This window comes from Pelobates fuscus, chromosome 8 (assembly GCF_036172605.1).
Source record: "Pelobates fuscus isolate aPelFus1 chromosome 8, aPelFus1.pri, whole genome shotgun sequence".
In the NCBI taxonomy this organism is placed as follows: domain Eukaryota; kingdom Metazoa; phylum Chordata; class Amphibia; order Anura; family Pelobatidae; genus Pelobates; species Pelobates fuscus.
Window position 1 is genome coordinate 100,280,866 of NC_086324.1, and position 24,871 is coordinate 100,305,736.

Consider the following 24,871-nt stretch of genomic DNA (forward strand, 5'->3'; position numbering starts at 1 on the left):
TACTTTCCTGTATTTCGTCTCCGCACAATAGGCATTAAACCTATTTCCTCTTGCACAATAGAACATTGTGAGATATTCAGATAAGCATTTGCTGCCGCACTGTACGCCTGCACGCCAGTTGCTCCGCACAGCAGCACCACTGGACCCCAGGCACCACATGCCAGCTGCTCAGCCCAGCCGCCCCACTGGATATAAAGACTCCATGCCAGCACTCCCAAAGGTAGGGAGGCAGGATGAAGTGAAATTTAAAATAAATAAATAAATAAATAAATTGTATGTGTGTCTGTTAATGAGTTTGTATGTGTTTGTCAGTAAGCGTGTTTGTCAGTGTGTATGTGTGTTTGCCAGTAAGCGTCTATATGTGTTTGTTAGGAAGAGTGTATGTGTGTTTGTCAGTGAGAGTGTATGTGTGTTTGTCAGTGAGAGCGTATGTGTGTTTGTCAGTGAGTGTGCATGTGTGTCTGTCAGTGAGTGTGCATGTGTGTCTGTCAAAGAGTATGTGTTTTTTAATGTGTGTTATTCACAGAGTATGTGTGTTTGTCAGTGAGCGTGTATGTGTGTCTGTCGGTGAATGTGTCCATCCGTCAGTGAATGTGTGTGTGTTTCAGTGAAAGTGTGTGTTCCAATGACTGTATATCGCTCAGTGAGTGTATGTCAGTGTATGCATCAGTGAGTGAGCGTTTGTCAGGCAAAGAGTGCGTTGTTTTTTAAAAAAGGAAGAGAAATTTAGATGGGGGGTGCCCGTGTTTTGTCATGCCTAGGGCAGCACAAAACCAAAATACACCACTGTATGAGATGCCTGTATGCAAATGTAAGGAAAGCAACATATATGCTTTCATACTCACCTTTAACTTTGCTTGTGTTGATGTAGTACACTGAGTATAATTTGTCCATGTTCTGTTACTTTCAGGGTGCCGGAACCAGTGTCCATGTTCATCACATTCTTTAGTAACTTTCTCTTAAAAAAAACAACAACAAAAAACATACATCATTCTTGCTACAAAACAAATAAAATTTACTGAGGTTCCCTAATTTTATTATTATTTAAAAAAAATGTTTTTTTACATTTTTAAGTCAAGGACAAATGAAAAGGTAAATAATGCTAATGTCGTAGGAAAGGCTTGTCAGGATATAACAACTATCCAACATGTAAAACTTAAGTAAACAAATAAAATGTAACCTGAATACTAAAGCGTGTTACCAGACCTTAGAATAGCAGCATTTAATGCTAATAATATAGATTAGCATAGAACGGGCCTGGGTCAAGGAGATAGAAAGTGCATAAATGGTAAAACAAGCCAGATATCAAGGAATACATAAGGAAGAATAGTCAAGGTACAAGCTGGAGCCAAAATATAATAGAATCAATAAATATAACATGCTCTTGGATAACCACAAGGGAAACCATGACAGGGCACAGAGAAAAGTTTAAAATTAACTTAACCCCTTAAGGACACATGACGTGTGTGACACGTCATGATTCCCTTTTATTCCAGAAGTTTGGTCCTTAAGGGGTTAAATAGCCCTAAGATGCATGGATAGGTTATCTGCACTTTCGCGTCAATCGGGGCGCAGCCTTCGGGCCATATGAGAGCTCCATTTGGCAGTGGCTAGCATCTAACAGAATGTTGGAGGACAACACAGGCAGAGTAAATTGGAGAGAGAGGGGTGCCTCCAGCATGTATTCGAGCCATGCCTGATGGGCACCGTGACAAGGCTGCAACAAAATCATAAATGTAGCTTGTAGCGGAGCGGCAATATTAAATCCCATGATCTCCGCTGCTATTAAGGGTAAATCCACAGTCAGCGCTGAAAAGTAAGGCAATATCCCAAATCCCCCAGTAACCGGACGAAACACAGTTCTGGGAGTCAACTGACATCTTTATTCACAGCTTCCAGTATTTATGCAAGTCCCCATGCAAGGGGTTTCCTTACTGACATAGCAGGGGTAATACAGTAGGGGACTACATGGGGGACTTAATATTTTGAGCAATTCTCCCATCAGGCACAGCTGCACGAGAGGGACACTCCCACTGAAATACACCGTTAAGTGGATTATCCCTCCGTGCAGCAGAACCGGCATTTTACATTTAAATTCTCCATTTGTACAATATTCAATTTATTCTGACGAACAGACGTTCGGTAGATAGCTGGGGTCTGATTGCACCATTCGTGAGAATATCGCTCAGATCCCAGCTTAAACAACCGAACGCCGCACGAAATACACTTTACTATTAAAGTCTGAAAGTACCGAACACCGATGGGGAACCACAATAGGAGAAGACCGGAGCTCCCGAACGGCCTGGAAGTACAGCGGTGTTCGTGCCGTCGAGTAGCCGTTTTCAGTTCCAGGCGCTCGACGACAAAACACTGCTGGGGAGACAAAGGATCCAAGATGGCCGACCGCCGCGTGGTCGGTAGTCGAACGACGGCCACCCAGGAAAGCACTTAACTACAGATTGCAACAATGTTGCAATCTGTTAATTGGTGCCACACAACCCTCAGTGTGTGGGCTTGGGTTCGGTACTTAATTTGTTTCACGAATAGCCGGTAAAGTTGCTGTTCGTGAAACAACCATGTAAATGCTAGCATACGAATACCATAGGGATACAGGCAATCATACAGTTCAATACAGAAAGCAAATTACATTTAAACACAATATGGCAGCAGTGCTTAGGACAACCTTTAGAGACACAGTTCTATAGTCTGAAGTGACTAGGTTTGCCACATAGCTGATGCACTTTTAAAAGATATTGATAATAGTCTAGTAATATTATGCATTGTATAAATCCATATACAATGTAGTGAGAGTTTGCAGGCTTTAACTTGTCTTTTCCTCTTTGCACCTAAATAATGAAAGTGGTATTTCTAGTCAGATAGAGACAGGAGGTATTTTTTTTACTACATAACATGTACTTCTCGTGTAGCATCTTACATATGAATTACCGTATATACTCGAGTATAAGCCGACCCGAATATAAGCCGAGGCCCCTAATTTTACCCCAAAAAACTGGGAACACTTATTGACTCGAGTATAAGACTAGGGTGAATGCAGTGTGTGTGTGTGTGAAAGCAGTGTGTGTGTATGAATGCAGTGTGTGTGTATGAATGCAGTGTGTGTGTATGAATGCAGTGTGTGTATGAATGCAGTGTGTGTGTGTATGAGTGCAGTGTGTGTGTTTGTGAGTGCAGTGTGTGTGTGTGAGTGCAGTGTGTGTGTGTGAGTGCAGTGTGTGTGTATGAGTGCAGTGTGTGTGTATGAGTGCAGTGTGTGTGCAGGGTGAGTGTATGAGTGCAGGGTGAGTGTATGAGTGCAGTGTGTGTGTGTATGAGTGCAGTGTGTGTGTGTGTATGAGTGCAGTGTGTGTGTGTGTATGAGTGCAGTGTGTGTGTGTATGAGTGCAGTGTGTGTGTGTATGAGTGCAGTGTGTGTGTATGAGTGCAGTGTGTGTGTATGAGTGCAGTGTTTGTGTATGAGTGCAGTGTGTGTGTGAGTGCAGTGTGAGTGTGTGTGATGCAGTGTGTGTTTGTGTATGTGTTTCTGCCCTATCGGAACTTAGACTACTGACATTTAGATGTGCCATCTGCCACCCGGAAGTTACTTCAGAGCTGCTTAGTAAATAGGTCTTCCAGCTTTTCCCCTTTTTGTACCTGCAGTGCCAATAAAATTTAATGGCTTTAGTGCAAGATTTTCTGTGATGAATGATGGCTTTCTGTCAGGGCTCCGCGGGCAGCGGTGAGGGGAGGCTGCAATCCTCTCGCAGCACTCACCCTCGGTCCGTCGCCGCCCGTGGCCCCCTCTCCCCTTACCGATAAGCGAGCGGCGTCCTCTCTTCTTGACACGCCGCTCGCGTCCTCCTCTCCTCCTCCCAGCGGCAGCATGTCTAACGCTGCACGCTGGGAGCCGGCACTATTATCTAAGCGCCGGGGTCACTCACGTGACCCGGCGTTAACGCTACAGTGCAACAAACACAGTGGGGGGTATAGATATCCCCCACGTGTGTTTGTTAATACTGATTGGTGGTTAGCCAATCAGGATTCAGGCTAGGATTTAAATACTTACCTTTCCTGTCTATCTGTGCCCTGTTGTGGTCTTTGCTTCATAGTATTGATTGTGAACGTGTGCTTTCTGGTTACGTACTCTCTGGCTTGTTATACTGACTTTGTGACTTTCTCCTACCCTTTGACCTCGGCTTGTTTCTCGTTATTCTGTTTTCTGGTTCCCCTTACTCGGCTTGTCTCCTGACTATTCTGTGTGTGCTTAGCCCGGCCACTCTAAGGACCGGTACTGCACACTTTCTGTGTGTGTGTGTCTGTGTGTGTTTTAGCGTGTTGGGTTCCCCAAATCGTGACATTACAACAGGGCCATAATGGAACCTGCTGACATACCCCAGCTCCTAGTTAATCAGGAGGCTAGAATGGATGGCTTGGACCACCGTATGGATCAGTTTGCTCAGGCTTTGCAGACCATACTGGCTCGTACTGCACACCTGCAGCCTGCCGTCCAGGAGGCGGTTGCTGCTGTGCCCGAACCCATTGCCACTCCAGTACCCGTTCCTGCTCATGTAGTCCATATGACACCGCCACAGCGCTATAGCGGTGACCCAGCTTTGTGTCGAGGTTTCCTCAATCAAATTGACATCCATTTGGTGATGAATCCACGTTCCTATCCCACCGACAGGTCCAAAATTGCCTTTTTGATAAACCACCTGTCTGGGAGAGCTTTAGCATGGGCAAACCCCATGTGGGAAAATATGTCTCCTATGTCCTTTGCAGATTTTTTGTCAGCATTCAAACGCACGTTTGATCAACCCGGTAGGGTTGCCTCTGCTGGCAAAGCTCTGCTTAGGGTTCGACAGGGTAACAGATCTGTAGCGGATTATACTATCGAATTCCGCACTCTAGCAGCTGAAGTGGTTTGGAATAATGACGCCCTCGTAACAGCCTTTCAGGAGGGTTTGGCCGCTTACATACTGGATGAAATAGCATCCAGGGAACTGCCTGTTCTTCTTGATGATGTTATAGACTATGTAATCCTTATTGATAACCGTATTAGAGAGAGGCGTACTCAAAGACGGCTGGATACACGGGTGTTACCTGCTCTACCCAGTACTGCATTACTAGCATTACCCGCTCCTAGACAATCATCCCCCAAACCCATGCAATTGGGTGCTACAGGGTTAACTGAGGCTGAAAGAACGTATCGTAGAAGGGAGGGGTTATGTCTTTATTGTGGCAAGAGGGGGCACCACTGTAATACCTGCCCTAAGTTACAGGGAAACTACAGCACCTAAGGCCCAGAGAGGGTTCGGCCTCGGGTGTTATGACCTTGTCCCCTCATGTGTCCATCTCCAGACCGTTTATTACAGTTTCTCTTTTGGTCAATAAAACCACTATAACAACCAAAGCCTTGATCGATTCAGGTGCGGCAGACAACCTTATGGATGAGAACTTTGCCAAAAACGCAGCCCTGACTTTGATCCGAAAGGCCACACCCTTGGCCGTTGAGGCCATAGATGGTAGACCACTTGAGAAACCTCTGGTGACCCATGAAACCCAAGATATAGTTATGTCTGTGGGTGCTTTACACAAGGAACGATTAACCTTCCAAATAATTGACTCCCCTACTGCTACCATCGTTCTGGGTTTTCCCTGGTTAGTCAAACACAACCCAGTACTTGATTGGGGTTGTTTAGATATACTCTCCTGGGGGGAATCTTGTCAACGAGACTGTATGGCCCAGGTACGTCCCGTTTGTTTACTCAACGTGCCCACAGCTAAACCACTTTCTGTTTCTGTCCCTTCTGTATATGCAGACCTTGCATTGGTTTTCGAAAAAAGGGAGGCAGATAAGTTACCTCCACACCGTGAGTATGACTGTGCCATCAACCTATTACCGGGTACCATGCCTCCTAGGGGTAAGGTCTACCCTCTTTCTGAGAAAGAGAACCAGGTCATGGAGGAGTACATACGGGAAGCCTTAACTAAAGGTTTTATTAGAAGGTCCTCCTCTCCGGCTGGTGCTGGTTTCTTTTTTGTGGCGAAAAAGGAGGGCGATTTGAGACCGTGTATAGATTACAGAGCACTAAACAATATAACGATTAAAAATGCCTATCCGATCCCTCTCATTACGGAGTTGTTTGATCGTGTCAAAGGTTCTAAATATTTTACAAAACTAGACCTCAGGGGGGCTTATAACCTTGTTCGTATCAAGGAGAACGATGAATGGAAAACGGCGTTCAATACACGCAGTGGGCATTACGAGTATCTAGTCATGCCTTTTGGATTGTGTAATGCTCCTGCCGTATTTCAGGATCTCATAAACGATGTCCTTAGAGACCTACTGCATGTCTGTGCCGTAGTCTACCTTGATGACATACTGGTATATTCTCCAGATTTGGAGACACATCATACTCATGTTAGGATGGTGCTTAAAAGGTTGTTGCAGAATGGTCTTTATTGTAAACTAGAGAAATGCTTATTCGACCAAACTTCTGTACAATTCCTGGGTTATGTTATTTCTGAACAAGGATTCAGCATGGATCCTTCAAAATTGGAAGCTATACTGTCCTGGCCCCTTCCCCAAGGACTTAAGGCAATACAGCGATTTATAGGGTTTGCAAATTATTATAGAAAGTTTGTTAAAAACTTCTCATCCATTATTTCCCCTATCACTAAACTGACAAAAAAGGGTTTGGAATCCTAATGCTATTGTGGCCTTCGAGACTCTAAAAAAGGCATTTGCCACTGCCCCTATGTTACACCATCCTGATCCTTCCCTTCCCTTTATACTGGAAGTAGACGCCTCTGAATCAGGTATAGGAGCAGTGTTGTCACAAAGACAATCATATGACGAACCCCTCTGTGGCGAAACCGACCTCGCCACGTGTCCTTGGAGGGGGCTGATTGCCCGCCTCTTGCCTTTGGACTATGGACCAGACTTTATGGGAATGTGATACCCCAGATAGCCATACCATGGAGCCTATTCATATAATGAAAGACTATGGGAAAGACTTTAGCTCCACGGCAATTGTACTGTGTGAGTAGGATCTGCGCGCTATTCGGTAGTTTTTTGCGTGCAGATCCCAGCTATCTGGGGATAGGTGAAATGTCTGTGTGTTATGTGTAAATGTGACTTTATGTATTTTAAAGTGTTTTATGTTGTTTTGCAACCATGTGGTTAATGGAGTCTGCCTTTAGTCCTGGGTAATTGGATTACTTCTCCAATTAACTCCAGGGCAGAAGGGAGGAAACCAGGGTGCATTGTGGGGATGTTTTTCTGCCAGCCAGAAAGGAACAAAAGATACTTTTAGTAACTTTTGAACCCCTGGTCGGATTTATGCCATTTTTTAATATGTTGTTCCCCTGAATGGATTGATTGTGGAAATGTATTTTTATGTGAATGTGATGTATGGTTTTAAAGTTATGAAAGTTGTGTAAAAGTATATTTTACACTGTATGCATAATGGGATTATGTGTCACACTAAGGGGAGGGGATGTGTGGGAGGTAACATCTATGTCATTGGTTCTTTTATGCCTCCCCCTGGGTGTGGCCTGTATGTGTGAGTTGGAAATAAAAGCCAGGCTGGATGAGCCAGTCCAGAGTTCCTGTTTTACCCTCAAAGTGATGTGTCGTCTCATTATTGGGGGGAAGGATTGATTGCATGCTGTTCCAGTTGACTGCTAGGAGTACAAGCCTATTCGTATGGTTCCTATTCAATGGTCTACAGCATTCATATGCTTGGGAGAATTTAAAAGGTTTCTCGGATTCGGTGATTGTGGTGTCTGCCAGAGTGCTTGGAGTCCTCAGGAAGCACTAGGAGCATCCATTAACGGAGGTACCAAGTCGGGGTGCCAGGTGATCCGTTACACCCTCCATCCCTGTGGTTACTTTTCAAAACGCTTGTCAGAGTCTGAAAAGAATTACGACGTTGGGAACAGGGAATTATTAGCTATAGTGATGGCATTTAAAGAATGGAGGTACTTGTTAGAGGGAGCTAGACACAAGATTCTGGTTATAATCATAAAAATCTATCCTATATCGCAGATGCTAAGAGGTTATCCTCTCGTCAGGCTAGATGGTCTTTATTTCTCTCACGTTTTCAGTACATAATCACATACAGGCCTGGTTATCGAAATGTCAAGGCTGATGCCATCTCCCGCCAGTACGAACCTGTAGATTCTATTACCTCCACTCCTGAGCCCATTGTACCCACAACTAATATAATAGCTACTACCCGTTTGGTTATCTCGTCTCTTTTTCTTGATGGTATCAAGTCATACCAATCCCAAGCACCCTCTGAGACTCCTACTGGTAAGCTGTACGTGAAAGTAAAAGACAGAAAAAAGTTGTTAACTTTATTTCACACAGCCAAAACGGCCGGTCATCCAGGGGTTACCAAGACTTACAAGGGTCTTTTCCAACAGTTTTGGTGGCCCTCACTCAAAAAAGACGTGGTAGATTACGTGCAGGCTTGCCGTGTCTGTACACAGTGTAAGTCCCCTAATGTTAAACCCCTGGGACTCCTTATGCCCCTATCTGTACCCAAGAAACCGTGGACACACTTATCCATGGACTTCATTGTGGATCTTCCTTCATCTGATGGGCAGACAGTAATTTTGACTGTAACGGATAGGTTCTCCAAAATGGCGCACTTCATTCCGCTTAAGAAGCTACCTTCTGCGGTTCAGTTTGCTCAGGTGTTTGCCAAAGAAGTGTTCCGCTTGCATGGTATACCACAAGATATCGTATCTGACAGGGGCCCTCAGTTTGTCTCTCGGTTTTGGAGAGGCTTTTGTGCTGAGTTGGGGGTCTCCTTATCGTTTGCTTCCTCCTATCGTCCGCAATCTAATGGAGCTGCCGAACGAGCAAATCAGTCTGTGGAGTTGTATTTACGCTGTTTCACGAATGCACACCAGGACAACTGGTCCCGTCTCCTTCCCTGGGATGAGTTTGCCAGGAACACTGTGTCTCATTCTTCTACTGGCGTAAGTCCTTTTATGGTGGCTTATGGGTTCCAACCCGCTGTCCTTCCCGGTGTGTTCTCCGACAAGGGAATGCCCGCTTTGGACGAGCACCTCGCCTCCTTACGGAAGATGTGGGATCAGGTCCATGCTGCTCTTTGTCGTGCTGCTGCTACTCAAAAGAGATTTGCTGATCGTCGCAGATGTGCGGCTCCTTCTTATGCTCCGGGTGATAGGGTTTGGTTGTCCTCTAGGAATCTCCGCCTTAAGGTTCCCTCGATGAAGTTCGCGCCCAAGTTCCTTGGTCCCTATAAGGTGTTGCGTAGGGTGAATCCTGTGTCTTACTCCCTGGCCTTGCCCCCTTCCATGCGCATACCTAACACCTTTCACACCTCCCTTTTGAAGCCCTTGCTCTGTAATCGGTTCTCTGGGTCTCTCAGGCGTTCCGATGCCCCCCGCGCGGTCTCTGGTGACGTATATGAGGTGGCTGCTCTCCTTGATTCTCGTTTCTCTCGAGGCCGGTTGCAGTATCTGGTTGATTGAAAGGGCTACGGCCCGGAGGAGCGGTCGTGGGTTTCTGTCTCTGACTTGGACGCGCCCTCTTTGATCCGCTCCTTTCATGCGCGGTTTCCTTTGAAGCCTTCGGCTTCCCGCCCTCTGGGCGGTCTTCGAGGGGGGGGTTATGTCAAGGCTCTGCGGGCAGCGGTGAGGGGAGGCTGCAATCCTCTCGCAGCACTCACCCTCGGTCCGTCGCCGCCCGCGGTCCCCTCTCCCCTTACCGATAAGCGAGCGGCGTCCTCTCCTCTTGACACGCCGCTCGCGTCCTCCTCTCCTCCTCCCAGCGGCAGCATGTCTAACGCTGCACGCTGGGAGCCGGCACTATTATCTAAGCGCCGGGGTCACTCACGTGACCCGGCGTTAAAGCTACAGTGCAACAAACACAGTGGGGGGTATAGATATCCCCCACGTGTGTTTGTTAATACTGATTGGTGGTTAGCCAATCAGGATTCAGGCTAGGATTTAAATACTTACCTTTCCTGTCTATCTGTGCCCTGTTGTGGTCTTTGCTTCATAGTATTGATTGTGAACGTGTGCTTTCTGGTTACGTACTCTCTGGCTTGTTATACTGACTTTGTGACTTTCTCCTACCCTTTGACCTCGGCTTGTTTCTCGTTATTCTGTTTTCTGGTTCCCCTTACTCGGCTTGTCTCCTGACTATTCTGTGTGTGCTTAGCCCGGCCACTCTAAGGACCGGTACTGCACACTTTGTGTGTGTGTGTGTGTCTGTGTGTGTGTTAGCGTGTTGGGTTCCCCAAATCGTGACACTTTCAGCTGTGCTTCATCGTATAGACGAGAGCAGTAATGTATAGAGGACAGGAGCCAAACAAGTCAGAATATAATGCGGCGAGAGCCGCGGGGTCATAGTGCGGCTCTCACGAGACTTACAGTGTGAGCTGACAGAAGAAGCTACAGTGTGAGCTGACAACATGGAAATAAGCTTTAAGACATTTACCAGCTGGAAGGGTATGACAGGTTATCAAATACATCAAGTGACATACTCCTGTAAATCAGGAACCAGCATCGACAAAAGTGCGCAGTCCCTGCGCTTACAGGTAAGTGGCCCTATTGTGCTATTTTGCATGACAAATATACAACATTGACAATTCCTCTTTGGTAGATTTTCAGTGAACGGTTCCTTCATAATGCCTCTTAATAAAACCAGGGTCTGGTTTTGATCTCGCTGGCCTCACATACAGTTGTAATATAAAATTATTCAACCACCATTGAAAATCAGGTTTATTGTCAACATTTATAGAGTTTCAGCTGTTTTCAATGGACAAATCAAACAAAAGCAGTTGAAATAGCCCAACACAACAAATGCTTCAAGTGGTTTCCCCAAATTCAACTGAAAATACAACTTATAACTATGTCTCTAGTCTTCAACTGGCAAGGGGTTTGTTGAGTGTCAAGTTTGACTGCATGTTGGGGCGTGGCCTGGACGTCGACCGGGATGGCGGCTTAAACTTGGTGCTCCGCTCCGCCGACATCTACCAAGCCCTATTAATCCGTTTCCACCAGCTCTAATGGGACGGAACCGACGTGGGGAAACTGCCAGAACCCCCAGGGGACCTCAACAAACTCCGCAGGGTCCGATGGACGGATTCCTTCACAGCCCCGCAGACACGCGCGGAGAGGCCTCGGGATCCAAGATGGCGCCCGCTCCCTCCACACCCGAAGCATCTCAGACCTCCACCCTGGATGGCATCGGAGAGGAACTTCGCACCATTGCAGCATCCATGGCCACAAAGGCAGATCTCCTGGTGCTCACGACCACAATCCAGGACGCTTTGCGAGCCGAAATGGCGGGAATTCGAGCAGAGGTAACTGCACAGGGTTTAAGGGTACAGGAGCTGGAACACTCACACGAGGCCCACAGCACCAGGCTGGCATCCACTGACACAGCAATAGCCAGACAGGGTGACATGCTCCTGCAGCTCAGAAGGTCTGTTGAAGACCTGGACAACCGAGGGCGACGCTGCAATATAAGAGTGCGCGGCATGCCTGAGGTGGAGGGTGAGGAAGATATTGAAGGCACTTTAACAGCCCTATTTCACTTTATTATACCCGGTGATATTCCGCTAGAAATCCGCTACGACAGAGCACACAGAGCCCTGAGACCGCGCTCTGTAGAAGACGGCCCACGAGATATTATATGTTGCCTACACTCCTTTACCACGAAAAACACCATAATGTCTGCTGCGAGATCCAGGCCCATGTGGGAATTCAGGGGAGCACACATAGCACTATATAATGACCTGTCACGGTAACTTTGGAAGCCAGGAGAGCCCTGAGGCCTATTACTTCACTCCTCAGGGAACGCAAAATACCATACAAGTGGGGCTTCCCGTTTGCCCTTTCAGCACGTCACCAGAATGGCTGGGCCTCGATACGCTGGCCGGAGGAGGTCCCCAGATTCCTAGAAGACATGGATTTGCCACCAGTACAGGTACTAGACTGGGTCCTGGGACCACTAGATGCGGGTCAGAGACCACAACGGGCACCCCGCCGCCGCAGGGGGAGGTCGCCACAAGGACCCCAACCCCACCGCCAGGGCCTGTAACTATTACTACCACCATAATGCCCCGAGAAAGCGAACCCGCCAGGGCGGACCTATCCCCCCCCTTGCTTTGCCCAACATCTCGAACTTAGTCCACCGGGACTTACCCCTGTGGGCCCTACAGACACCCTGACAGGCTCACGGTACCCCTGACCCTCCTGAAGGTACTAATGGGTGGAATGTCCTACTGCCACTGAGAAAGCTAAGTCCTGACCCACACCAGTACTCCCACCCTCTCAAATACGCCCGGGACACAATGGACTCGTAACAGACTCTCATTAATCAGTGGCGTTAACCTGAGGCGGCTATCTTCCCCTGATAGCATCTTGCTCCTCATCACTGCATCACCTCACCTGCCGCTGGGACAGCAATTTTTCCCTATGGTGACATTGGGCAGGGAACACAACAGGCCGCTTGGGTGGGGGGATTGCGGGGTGCAGGGGTTATTGACACTCGACCTGGATTGTCCCGGACTATCTCAACCCACACAGCGACCCTCCCGACCGGGTCTCAAGAGCCTATACTGCGCTTTGCCCTCATCATCAGAAGGCTGGAATGCGGAACCCCTCCCCCCATTGGACTGATAAGTATCTCCCGCTATCGTTTACCACCTAGACCACTTCCTATTTTGTTATGCCTAACATACTATGCATGCGCTATTATGTACTATGTTATAGGAAGTATTGGGATTGTACACAAGGGTTCATGGGGGAACTGGGATGACGTGTTGCAGGATGGGTGCAAACCGACAGGAACATAGGTCAGGGCTAGGTCGGGAATGGAGACGGGTACAGGGAATGGGAACGACTTAACTGTGCGGACAGGACCCCTCCTCTCCCCCCCCTCTCCTTCCCCTTGCCCCCCCCCCTTCCCCTCCACCCCCTCTTCCCCCCCCTCTTCCCCCCCCCTTCTCCCCTCCCCCCCTTATACGCAGGAAGGGATGGGAGGATGTACGGGAAATGTTATTGGGGCTGCTACAGGGTGGCTCCACTGCCCTGGGATTGCCCAGGTAGTGGAAGTGGGAACTGACCCATACTCGCACTGCACACTACAGACAGGGTCTGACGGACCAGCTAGTTTTACTGGACATAATTGGATGGCTGGGACGCTATGACGAATCCTGAGGGCCAACGTAGGGGGATAGGGATACGATACGCTAAAGGGGATCGAGGGGGGCGCTGGGAAATGGGGGAGCCGTTCTGGCGGGTCATGTGGGGAGGGGCGGCGGAAAATGTTATGACCTTTAACTGTTACTGTTATTTGCCATCTCTGATACGTTTGATGTGTTTACATGTTTTCATAACTAAATGCTCTTACACAGGTTAAGTCTCATATGACTATACACACTTGGGCTGAGATTCGGCTGGAGCGGCACATTTCCTTGCTTAACACACTCCAACACCTATACTATTCCGATCCCGGTTCTGACTACGACCACGACTCTACACTTTCACTTGCGTGACTTTCTCGGCAGAGCCACAAGCCTGCGTACCCATTGATATCAGGGTACCACCTGGTCACTCCGACCGAGACGCAAGTAGGAGGCTTCGGGGTATTTACCCCGCTGGGAACACCACCCAAGGGGGCGGACCACACAGCCCACCCCCATTTTATTTAATTTAATTTTTTTGTAAGAGTATCAATCACCCTACCATACGCACACCTTGATCCTATACACGGAACACACACACTTCCGACTGTTCACATACCCCCTCCCACGGCCACAGTACACGTTCTAGTTAGCTACTGCTATTACGGCACGGCCTACAAACGGACAATTGACCATAATCAAACTCAGTAGGGACGTCCCTTATCGACGCGCACACTACACGACCCACGCGAGACAGCACATCAGTTACAAGGTTGACTTACCTGATCCACGTAGTGGGCTAAACTCCCATCTCTGTACGGCACACCCCTAGCTGCCTCGCGCCCTTAACCACGTCCTATGGCATACAACCGCACCTCTCTGTCCGTCCTGACCCTCAACTGCAGAGGTTTAAACTACCCGGAACGCCGCTCACAACTACTGAGGGACCTTCACAGCAGGCACATAAAAATAGCAATGCTCCAGGAGACCCACTTTCGAGAAGGTGCTGCCCCCAAGCTTCGGAATACACGCTTCCCGCTGAGTTATTGCAACAACCACCCGACCGCGCGTCGAGCGGGGGTAGCGATCTTGATCGCTGCAGACCTGGGTTTCCGGGAACTAGACCGAATGACTGATGATCAGGGTCGTTTTCTCTTCTTGAAGGGAATGATCGCGGAGAGGATATACACTCTAGTGTCCGTATACGCTCCCAACTCTAACCAGGCATTATTCCTACGGGGGATGTTGAACAAGCTGGGAGGATTCTCAGAGGGTGCTCTGATCGTTGGAGGAGACTTCAATGCCCCACTGGACCCCCTCCTGGACTCCTCCACAGGCCACAGTTGCATCCCCCAATCTCGCATCAGATCTATCCGCAAAGCCCTGGGGGACCTGTCGTTGGTGGACTGCTGGAGGGCACTTCACCCTGCCGACAAAGACTTCACTCACTACTCGGCACTCCATGACCGCTACTCTCGAATAGACCTTATATTCATCAAGCAAGATGGACTGACCCGACTGCGAAGGGCGACTATTGAACCCGCCACCTGGTCGGACCACGGAATGGTTAGCATCGAACTGGAATCCCCACTATTCAAGCCGGCAACATGGTCATGGCGCCTGAACGAGTCCTTACTCCAGGACCCAACGGTGATTGGGGAGATAAAACAGGCACTGGAAACATACTTCCTGGAAAACGGAACGGAAGGGATGGCACCGACGACTATATGGGAGGCACACAAGAGTGTCCTCCGAGGCGTTCTCATTAACATCGCGACCCGCAAATGAAGGGAGACAACACACGCAATGGCGGCCCTTTATGCCACTATTAAAAACCTGGAACTCCGACACAAGAGATCACAACTCAACGAAACATATGGCGCGCTGATGGAAGCCCGCCGTGATCTGACGGCCCTCATCACGAAGAGGTACCACCGCTCCATTCAAAGATCAAAAAATTTCTTTTACACACATGCGAATAAAGGTGGGAAATTCCTAGCCCGCCTTCTGAAAGGCGACACACCGCGCACACAAGTACGGAAATTACGCCTATCGTCGGGTATAGTGTCTTCTCACCCAGAGGACATAGCTGAAGAGTTCCAGTCCTACTACCGCTCTCTCTATAATCTACCTCAACCGGACGCCATGATACGGGACGAAGACATGCCCCACACCATACGCATGTACCTCCAAGACAATATACGGAAACATATAGACCCGACAGCGGCCTCAGCCCTTGATGAACCGATAACCACAGAAGACCTCGCGGCGGCGTTAAAAATCACAAAAACGGGTCGTGCCCCGGGACCAGACGGATTCTCCACGGGATATTATAAACATTTCGCCCTGATATTGCTCCCTTGGCTGACAAAGGCCGTCAATGCAGTGTCGGATGGGGGACGCTTTGGTGGGGAGTCCCTGACTGCAACCATAATGGTTTTACTCAAACCTGGAAAGGACCCGGAACAATGTGGCAGTTACCGCCCGATCTCTCTGCTGAACGTGGACACAAAGCTGTTAACTAAGGTGCTAGCTACCAGACTTCAACGGATTTTACCGTCCCTAGTCCATGCTGACCAAACGGGATTCGTCCCAGGCAGGGAAGCCCGAGACAGCACGCTACGCCTTTACTCCATACAACATCATGCGCGGAAATACAGCAAACACCTTATGCTACTGTCCACGGACGCAGAGAAGGCATTCGACCGGGTCAATTGGGACTACATGTTCCAGACACTCCGGTGGATGGGCTTCGGGCAGAGAGTCATGACTTGGATAACGGCTCTATACAGCACACCAAAAGCAACTGTCCGAGTTAATGGAGCATTAACCACAAGCTTCAAAATTGCGAATGGCACCAGACAAGGATGCCCCCTGTCACCACTCCTATTCGCAGTATCCCTAGAGCCGTTATTACAGGCCATTCGGGACAGCTGTGACATCCGAGGCTATATGTGGCAGGGCACTGAGCATAAGGTAGCTGCGTATGCAGACGACCTCCTGTTCTTTGTTTCCCAGCCCCGGACCACTCTACCATGCCTACTGTCCGAAATCGCTAGATTTGGTCGCCTCTCCGGGTTTAAACTAAATCTAGCGAAATGTGAAACACTGAACGTCACCATCCCAGCGAGGGACTATGAAACCCTTGGCCCGCTCTTTCCGTTCCGATGGTGCGTGGGAGCCATGAAATACCTCGGCATCTGGATAACCACGAACCCCCAGGACATTTACCAACGCAACTTCGTACCATTGCTACGTAACATCGTGACCGATCTGACACGATGGTCCTACCCACACATCACCTGGCATGGCCGCATCGCAGTCCTGAAAATGAATATCCTCCCAAGAATTCTTTACCTGTTTCAAACCATACCAACGGCCCTACCGGCACTATTCTTTTCGACTTTAAAATCTGCAGTTATAAAATATGTCTGGAGAGGGGAGCGATCCAGGCTGCGACACGATATACTCTGTATGCCTAGACACAGGGGAGGTCTGGCCCTACCAGATTTCAGGAAATATCACCAAGCTGCGACGTTACAACGAATTCTGGAATGGCATGAAGCGGACACCACCAAACAATGGGTCACACTAGACAAGGAGGGAGACGAAGCGAAACTCAAAGCGGCTGTCTGGATGAGACGAACAACTAGAGGCAGCAGACGACATGAGGAGGGACCTGTGGCACAGACATTACTATCCTGGGAAAACATCAGGGAATTGCCACAGGTCTCTCCATCCCCCTGCCCCCTGCTTCCGATCCCGCACAACCCCAACATCGGGGGTGGACTACCAACAGAGAACTGGACATTCCTAGGCGAAGCAGACTATATACCGATATGCAAGGTCACACACGATGGCAATCTGAAGACTCTGGAGACACTGCTGGAGACACGACCACGATCTTTGATGGCGATCTTTAGATATATGCAACTCCGACACTACTATTACTCACTCCCTCACCGGGAAAAGCTACACAGGGACCTGACACGATTTGAAACCCTCTGCCTCCATGGCGTATCACTCGGAAATACCATCTCGCACCTCTATCAGTACTTGTTAACTGACCCGACCTCGGACAACGACGCCTTCAAACGAAGATGGGAACAAGCTCTGGACACAACATTCACCTCCACGCAATGGGACAAAGCCTTGATCTGGCAGCACAAAAGCTCACCTAGCTCCCACTATCAAGAGGTAAACTACAAGCTACTTTCCATGTGGTATAGAACCCCAGCTATGCTCCACCGCATATTCCCCGACACCTCACCAACGTGCTGGAGATGCCAGGAGAATAGGGGTAACCTCATACACATCTGGTGGGAGTGTTCACATATCGCCCCATACTGGGACCAGATCAAATCCGACATTCAACAGATTTTGGGAGATGACATAGTCTGGTCGCCGGAATTAATGCTACTACATATCTCAGCACACTCATTATCGGCATATAAAAAATCCATTCTACGTCATCTACTAAACGCAGCGAAAGCACTCGTGCCTGTATACTGGAAGAAGACAGGTATCCCAACTCGAGAGGAATGGATCCACCGGGTGGAAGACATCAGGGCGGCTGAAGCCCTGCTGGCGGAACAGACGGGCAGAGGTATGAAATGTGCGGAGCTCTGGGCCCCGTGGATTACTTTCCGTGCGCGGCAGCGGGGGGGTGACGGATGAGAGACGGGTCTAAACGACATTACCAACCTCGCGGAATAGTCACTACACGAGACAAACCCACGACTGGTCCTCCAAGGGGTAACAGACACGGGTAATACGCCCCACATCCTACATCCATTACGTGAAGGGGGGACGGACACCTCCTAGACGGGATAGTTGGATAAACCTACAGGAAAACCCGGGACTGAGACGCTGCCCTACGCACCCATAATAGGTAGACACTGTCCAGTAGACCTACACACTACATAAGGGACCCCAAGAACACTTCACCCCGGCGGATCTGCCGGTGTGGGGCAAACGGATCTCGGCTAATATACAATAGACAGCAATCAGAGAAAGCCCCGGAGACCGATATAAAGCCCAGTCCAGGACTTACCCTGGCTGCATGAGCAGGAACATCGGACTAACCACTGGACCGATAGGCCATGACGTACCCACCTTAGGTAACTCAAAGTCTAACTTAGGAACGTGAACGGTGGCAGGTGGACTTCCCCCCCCCCCTCCCCCACACATACACACAACACCCTCCTACTTCCCTCCGCAAACACATCAATCCCCGAACCACCCCCTCCCTGGCCAAGCACGACAGATCATATGACTCATACCCATTAACCCAAACACACGAGACCATGTCGACAATACTGTGCACAGGGGACCAGATCCGGACATTACACTACAAGATAAAGTCCAGAATAGGACCAACACCAACGCAGGACCATGTCCCGCATCAATCACTCATAACGGCCTCTACAGGCCATGAGAGGCCCAACTCCCCCCCCCCCCCCCACACCCACTAACCCCGCGCTACATGGGGACCACAACACACCATGATTCACTCCTGCTACCTCGCAGGACTCACCACACAACCCCACTCTCCAACTCAAACACTCACCATAAGACGATAGTAATGTGAAAGAATGACACTTCTGTATTCATACTCTCCAAAGATCTCCACACCCCACCACACCCGCAATCTCATGTATATTGAATAGATGTATGTACGCATAAGGTTCCTTACAATACACACGAAGAGCTTTCACTTGAAGGAAACAATTATGGTTTATGTTTCTTATCACCGGATGTAAACTGACGTTACATGTTACCTAGAAAAGTATGTTAACTGGCCCAACATATGTATTTGCATTGTTTCTCTGTTAAGCCTGTTCTATATAACGATGTTGAGAAGGGCCTGCGTGCCCACAATGTGCTCCATCATTTTGACAAAACCCAAATAAAAAGATTAACAAAAAAAAAGTTTGACTGCATGTTAGAAATATGATTACGTCCAAAAATGGTCCACAAAGTTGTTTGTTACAAACAAGGAACAGGATACAAAAAAGATAGCGAAGGCACTGAATGTTCCTACAGACACAGTTGGAACCATAGTTTGAAATTTAAAAGTTGAAGGAACAGTGGTTAAACTACCTGGAGCAGAAAACAGAAGCTATCAATGGCTACAACTAGATTTCTGAGAAGGCATGTTATGAAAAAACATTGAGTGACTGCAAAAGACCTTCAGCAAGATTTGGTGGCAAAAGGCACTACGGTTTCAGTGAGCACAGTAAGGTGCGTACTAAACGCAGAAGGTTTCCATGCCAGACCATCAAGGCGTACACCACTACTGACCAAAAGCACAAAAAAAGTCAGTCCCATTATGCTGGAAGGAACATTCTGCCTACAGTTAAGCATGGTGGTGGCTTGGTGATGCTCTGGGGAATGTTTTGAATTCTTTGGCACTGGAAACCTGCAGTGTGTGGAAGGTTAGATGGATTCACTGAAATATCAGGAAGTCCTAAGAGAAAATGTCATGCCATCTGTGAAGAAGCTGAAGCTTTGGTGTCAGTGGACCTTCCAACAAGACAATGATCCCAAGTATACCTCAAATTTCACCAAGGCTTGGTTGCCGAAGAACCAAGATGGGGGTGTAAATGAAGGTGGAGCTAAAGTAAGTGGGCATGCCTCCTCTCCCTATTTAAAACATTTTGAGACTGCAGATGTAATTATAAGTGGTATTTTCAGTTAAATTTGGGGAAACCACTTGAAGCATTCGTTGTGTTGAGCTATTTCAACTGCTTTTGTTTGATTTGTTCATTGAAAATAGCTGAAAGTCTGTAAATGATGACAATAAACCGGATTTTCAATGGGGGTGGAATAATTTTGATTACAACTGTAGCTGGTGGCCACTCCTACTCATTTGAGAAATCATTTTTCTATGAGCTTCTGTTCACAACTGCATACTACACAGGGCTAGCGCCAGCATTAGGCGAACAAGGCATTGGCCTGGGGCACCCACCGTGAAGTTTCTTGGTGGGCTGCTCCTGTCTGGGGCTGAAGAGCTGGGTGAGCAGCTCCTTAGTCACCCTCCAGCGCAGCTATTCAGCTGCTGGGCTCCTCTGCCTCAATGGCGCCCACTGACTGCAGTAACCCCAGCACCCGAGCAGAATGCTTCCTGCAGGCAGAGGAAGCTGGGATGCCTTTGAAGACCGGAAACACTAAGCAGGGAGCAGGAAGCAGCTCAGTGTGCACGGCTCTCCTGCTCCCCCAGCAGAAACAAGGCTGGTCCTCATCTCCTCCTGTAACAGCACTCAGGTAGGGCCACATAGAGGCTAAGGGGGACTGGACTATATGTTTGTATATTGGGATGTGTGTTTGTGTGTGTTATTTGTGTGTGTTTAAGCAAACTGTATGTAACAAACTGTGTATGTTTATACAAACTATGTAAACTGGAATGAGTGTGTATATTTCAGTAAGAGTGTGTGTATGTGTCAGTGAGAATGTGTAAGTGACTTTATGTGTATGTAGTGACAGTGCATAAGTAACTTTATGTGTGAGTGTGTAAGTGACACTATATGTATGTCAGTGAGAATGTGCAAGTGACATTATGTGTATGTCAGTAAGAGTGTGTACGTACCATTGTGTGTATGTCAGGAAAAGTGTGTGTATGAGTGTTAGTAAGAGTGTGTAAGTGACATTGTGTGTGTATGTCAGTGTGCGTGTGCTAGTGAGTATGTGACCAATTATATTTATGATACATATTAATATATGGATGAGACAAGTTCACTGTAACATAAATCTCAAGTATAAATGTAGAAAATAAATCCAGGCACTCCAAGGTATTCCACCAATTAGGCAATTTTATTGGACCCAAACACCAAACAACGTTTCGACCCCTTAGGGCCTTTTTCAAGCTACTGAGACACACAACTTGTATACAATACATAGGTATATACAACAATTGATAAGTGAAAAAACATGTGAAGTGTTACAATTAATTAATTACATAATCATTCAATAATCATGAAAACGGTGTTAGAATATAATCACCTCTCCAATAAGAATCTCACATATTAGGGGTGTTTTACTATGCAATGGAACTCAACCAATCAAATAAAGAAATTCATTAGTCATTTAATTAAATAATAATGAAAAAAAGTTATTTTCCAATAAATAAAAACGATATTAATCAATTGGAAACGCCAAACTACTTACATTTCCGGATCGGCTATGCGAATTAAATCACATGATTACGTTTGACGTGACACGCACGTCCCGTTAGGCCGTTCACATGATTGCATTAAACTGAAAAATTATTAATGCGCGAAAAATTATTAATGCGCATGCGCAACTCCGCGCATGCGTCAAGCAGTGAAACCTCCGTTAGAATGAAATTATACGGAGACGGAGGTACAAGGCCAATGCGCATGCGTATGATAGCGCACGCAAACAACAAAACTAAATAAAAAAACTTAAAAAGAATATAATAACGAAAAAATTACAATTTATAATTTATTGTATAATATCAAAATAAAAATTTAAAGCTGAATGCCATTGCAGTGTGATCACCTCACTTATGGATCAAATGTATAAACTAGAATGACCTAAACTGTAATTATAGATCACAATACATCTATAACTTATTACATTGATAAAACAGTATAATAGGTAACATATCTTGTATTATAACAAATGACAATATATATACAATATATATACACATACCCATCTTTACATGAATCTTATTAATCAGTTTAATCACTTAAGACTTAGTGTAAAAAAAAATCACCAATTTAACGAATAAAATAAAATTAATAAATGAAAATTAATAATATATAAGCCACTCTAGAAATAAAGGATAAAATAAATGAAAAATAGATACAAAAAACCAAAAAATCAATATGCAGAATTATGATAAAGAAACACATTATAAAAAAGAAAATTCAATCTGTAAAGTAGAATTTGTTTCAGAAGAATATATTATATCACCATCATATGTGATGCTATAATTTATATGATATATAGAACTTCTATGGTGCACATTTAGTAAGTAAGAGAAGTCACCAGAAATATGTAAATGTGAAACAAATATATTAAGATGCACCATAAAAAATAAGTGCAATAATTACCATGTGAAGTGTTAACTATAAAAAATAAAGTGATCTGATAAAGACATCTTATAAACCCATAACTACAGATCATCTTTAAAGCTTATTGTAATCGGTGAGGCTGTGCTGGTTATTACTCTATTGAGTACACATTAAAAGATTGTCTCTCATAGCTCTTATGTATTTTCATCTAGATCATGGTCTTTGGATATCATTTACATAATAATTTGTTTTGATTTTGATAGACTTTAAGATATTTTGTAATCAGTCACTATCAATTTTGTTTGGGGTCTGTTTAAAATGTAAAATATTTATAAAATCTAAAAATTAAAAATTAAATATTTTGCTAATAATAAATTGGATTTGGATAGATCCTTAATTAATGAGGAGATTGTACCCTAATAAATTTGACAATAATTTTACATTAATATCTATTGAGATGGTGATACCATTAAAATTAGATTTTATTGAATTTAATTAAATCCCATTATAGTTATGGATTAATAAGACAGTACCCTTACAAGATGATCATATATTTACACTGACATTTATTAAAATGGTGAAAACTATTAAAGTTAAAATTACATTTAAGATTAATTAAATCCCAGCATTAGTTATGGGTTTATAAGATGTCTTTATCAGATCACTTTGTTTTTTATAGTTAAAACTTCACATGGTAATTATTGCACTTATTTTTTATGGTGCATCTTAATATATTTGTTTCACATTTACATATTTCTGGTGACTTCTCTTACTTACTAAATGTGCACCATAGAAGTTCTATATATCGGGGGGCTGGGCCTGGCCGCCGAGCTGAGTGGACGTGGGGCACCTCGGCTCCCTGACAAACCCGCAATAACCAGCCTAAAAATGCCCCTACTCGCCTTAAAACCCTCAGCTGCCGTGAGGGGGCAAAGGGGACCCGACCAACAACCTTCGGGGCAAGTATCAGCCCCCGCTCCGCTGGCGATGCGGTCTGGTGGGCGAGTGGGATAGCGGCCTGCTGTGAGGCCCTGGCGGGAGAAGCGGACGATCTTCCGTGCTTGGTCCGGCGGGACCTCCCGCCGCCTGCTAAGGACCCCGTTACCCCCCCTGTGGGCCGGGGGGGGGGGTTATCCCGGACCCCACCGGGGACCCAGCGCTCGTCCAGGGCATCCAGGCTGCAGAAGGACTGACCGGGGACCGCATGGGAAAATCTAAGATGGCTGCCGCGCTCATTGTGAGACGGAGAAGTGAGGAGGAAGTACCAAAGCAACGGCAGACAGACGGAGGGCTCCTGCAACCCACAGGATAACTGTATAAGGGTATATACTCCACAAGTAAGCCTCAGCACTATAACACTCGCACCAACAGAGGCATCACCTCTCATTAACACCAGTGGATATAAGGGGACTCTCTCCAGACTCTGACTCTGCCTGAGTACAAGGGAACAACGAGAATGGGGAACAAGCTTCACTCCACTCCTAACTGTCAAGCCCCCACACACTGAAATAACCAGCTACAAGCACAGATTTAGCACAGCTGCAAGAGGGATCAAGCGGCTTCTAACCATATATGCCTACAGTTATAACAGACTATGGTGTACCTCTTAATCTAGCACCTCACCTACAATTTTAATGTGTGTCTTTTGCGTCGGACTCTCTTCCTGCAGTTAGAAAGTAATTAAAATGTCTAAGCCTGCATGTATATCCGACGCTCTGCTGCCCCCTGGTGGTTAAACTTAATTAAGCTTATGGTAATCTGTTTTTGATGATGACCTTAGCTCCTGTTTTAACGGCAAATATAAGCTCACTGTTTTGTTTCTCACACATATGCCTAGCACAAATGCCGATTTAGACAAGTTAAGCATCAATTATCTTGCTGTATTTTATTTAACTTCACGCTAATGATACAACTGTTTAGCCAAGCTTGCTACAAATATAAAAATGTGCAGACTCTCATGCTACTTTTTAACCAATGTATATCTTGCAATACGCTGTTGTGGCGTCTGTTGATTCCTTGTACCCACCTGCACAGCAAAAATAAAGAATTAAAAAGAAAAAAAAAAGTTCTATATATCTATAAATTATAGCATCACATATGATGGTGATAGAATATATTTTTCTGAAACAAATTCTACATTACAGAATTAATTTTCCTTTTTATAATGTGTTTCTTTATCATAATTTTGCATATAGATTTTTAGATTTTTTTATCTATTTTTCATTTATTTTATCCTTCATTTGTAGAGTGGCTTATATATTATTAATTTTCATTTATTAATTTTATTTTATTCATTAAATTGGTGATTTGTTTACACTGAGTCTTAAGTGATTAAACTGATTAATAAGATTCATGAAAAGATGGGTATGTGTATATATATTGTCATGTGTGTATATATATTGTCATTTGTGATAATACAAGATATGTTACCTATTATACTGTTTTATCAATGTAATAAGTTATAGATGTATTGTGATCTATAATTACAGTTTAGGTCATTCTAGTTTATACATTTGATCCATAAGTGAGGTGATCACACTGCAATGGCATTCAGCTTTAAATTTTTATTTTGATATTATACAATAAATTATAAATTGTTATTTTTTCATTATTATATTCTTTTTGCGTTTTTTTTATTAAGTTGTGTTGTGCGCGTGC

General features: G+C 46.0%; 1 protein-coding gene across 2 annotated transcripts in view; it reads right to left on the reverse strand.

The window, feature by feature from the left end:
* CALCRL (calcitonin receptor like receptor) overlaps window positions 1-24,871 on the reverse strand; it is a 363,980-nt gene that overhangs the window by 37,244 nt on the left and 301,865 nt on the right. For both annotated transcript variants that reach the window (XM_063430194.1, XM_063430195.1), the window contains one exon: window positions 846-958. In XM_063430194.1, coding sequence (XP_063286264.1) covers window positions 846-958 — 113 coding nt within the window. The remainder of the gene's footprint in view (window positions 1-845; window positions 959-24,871) is intronic.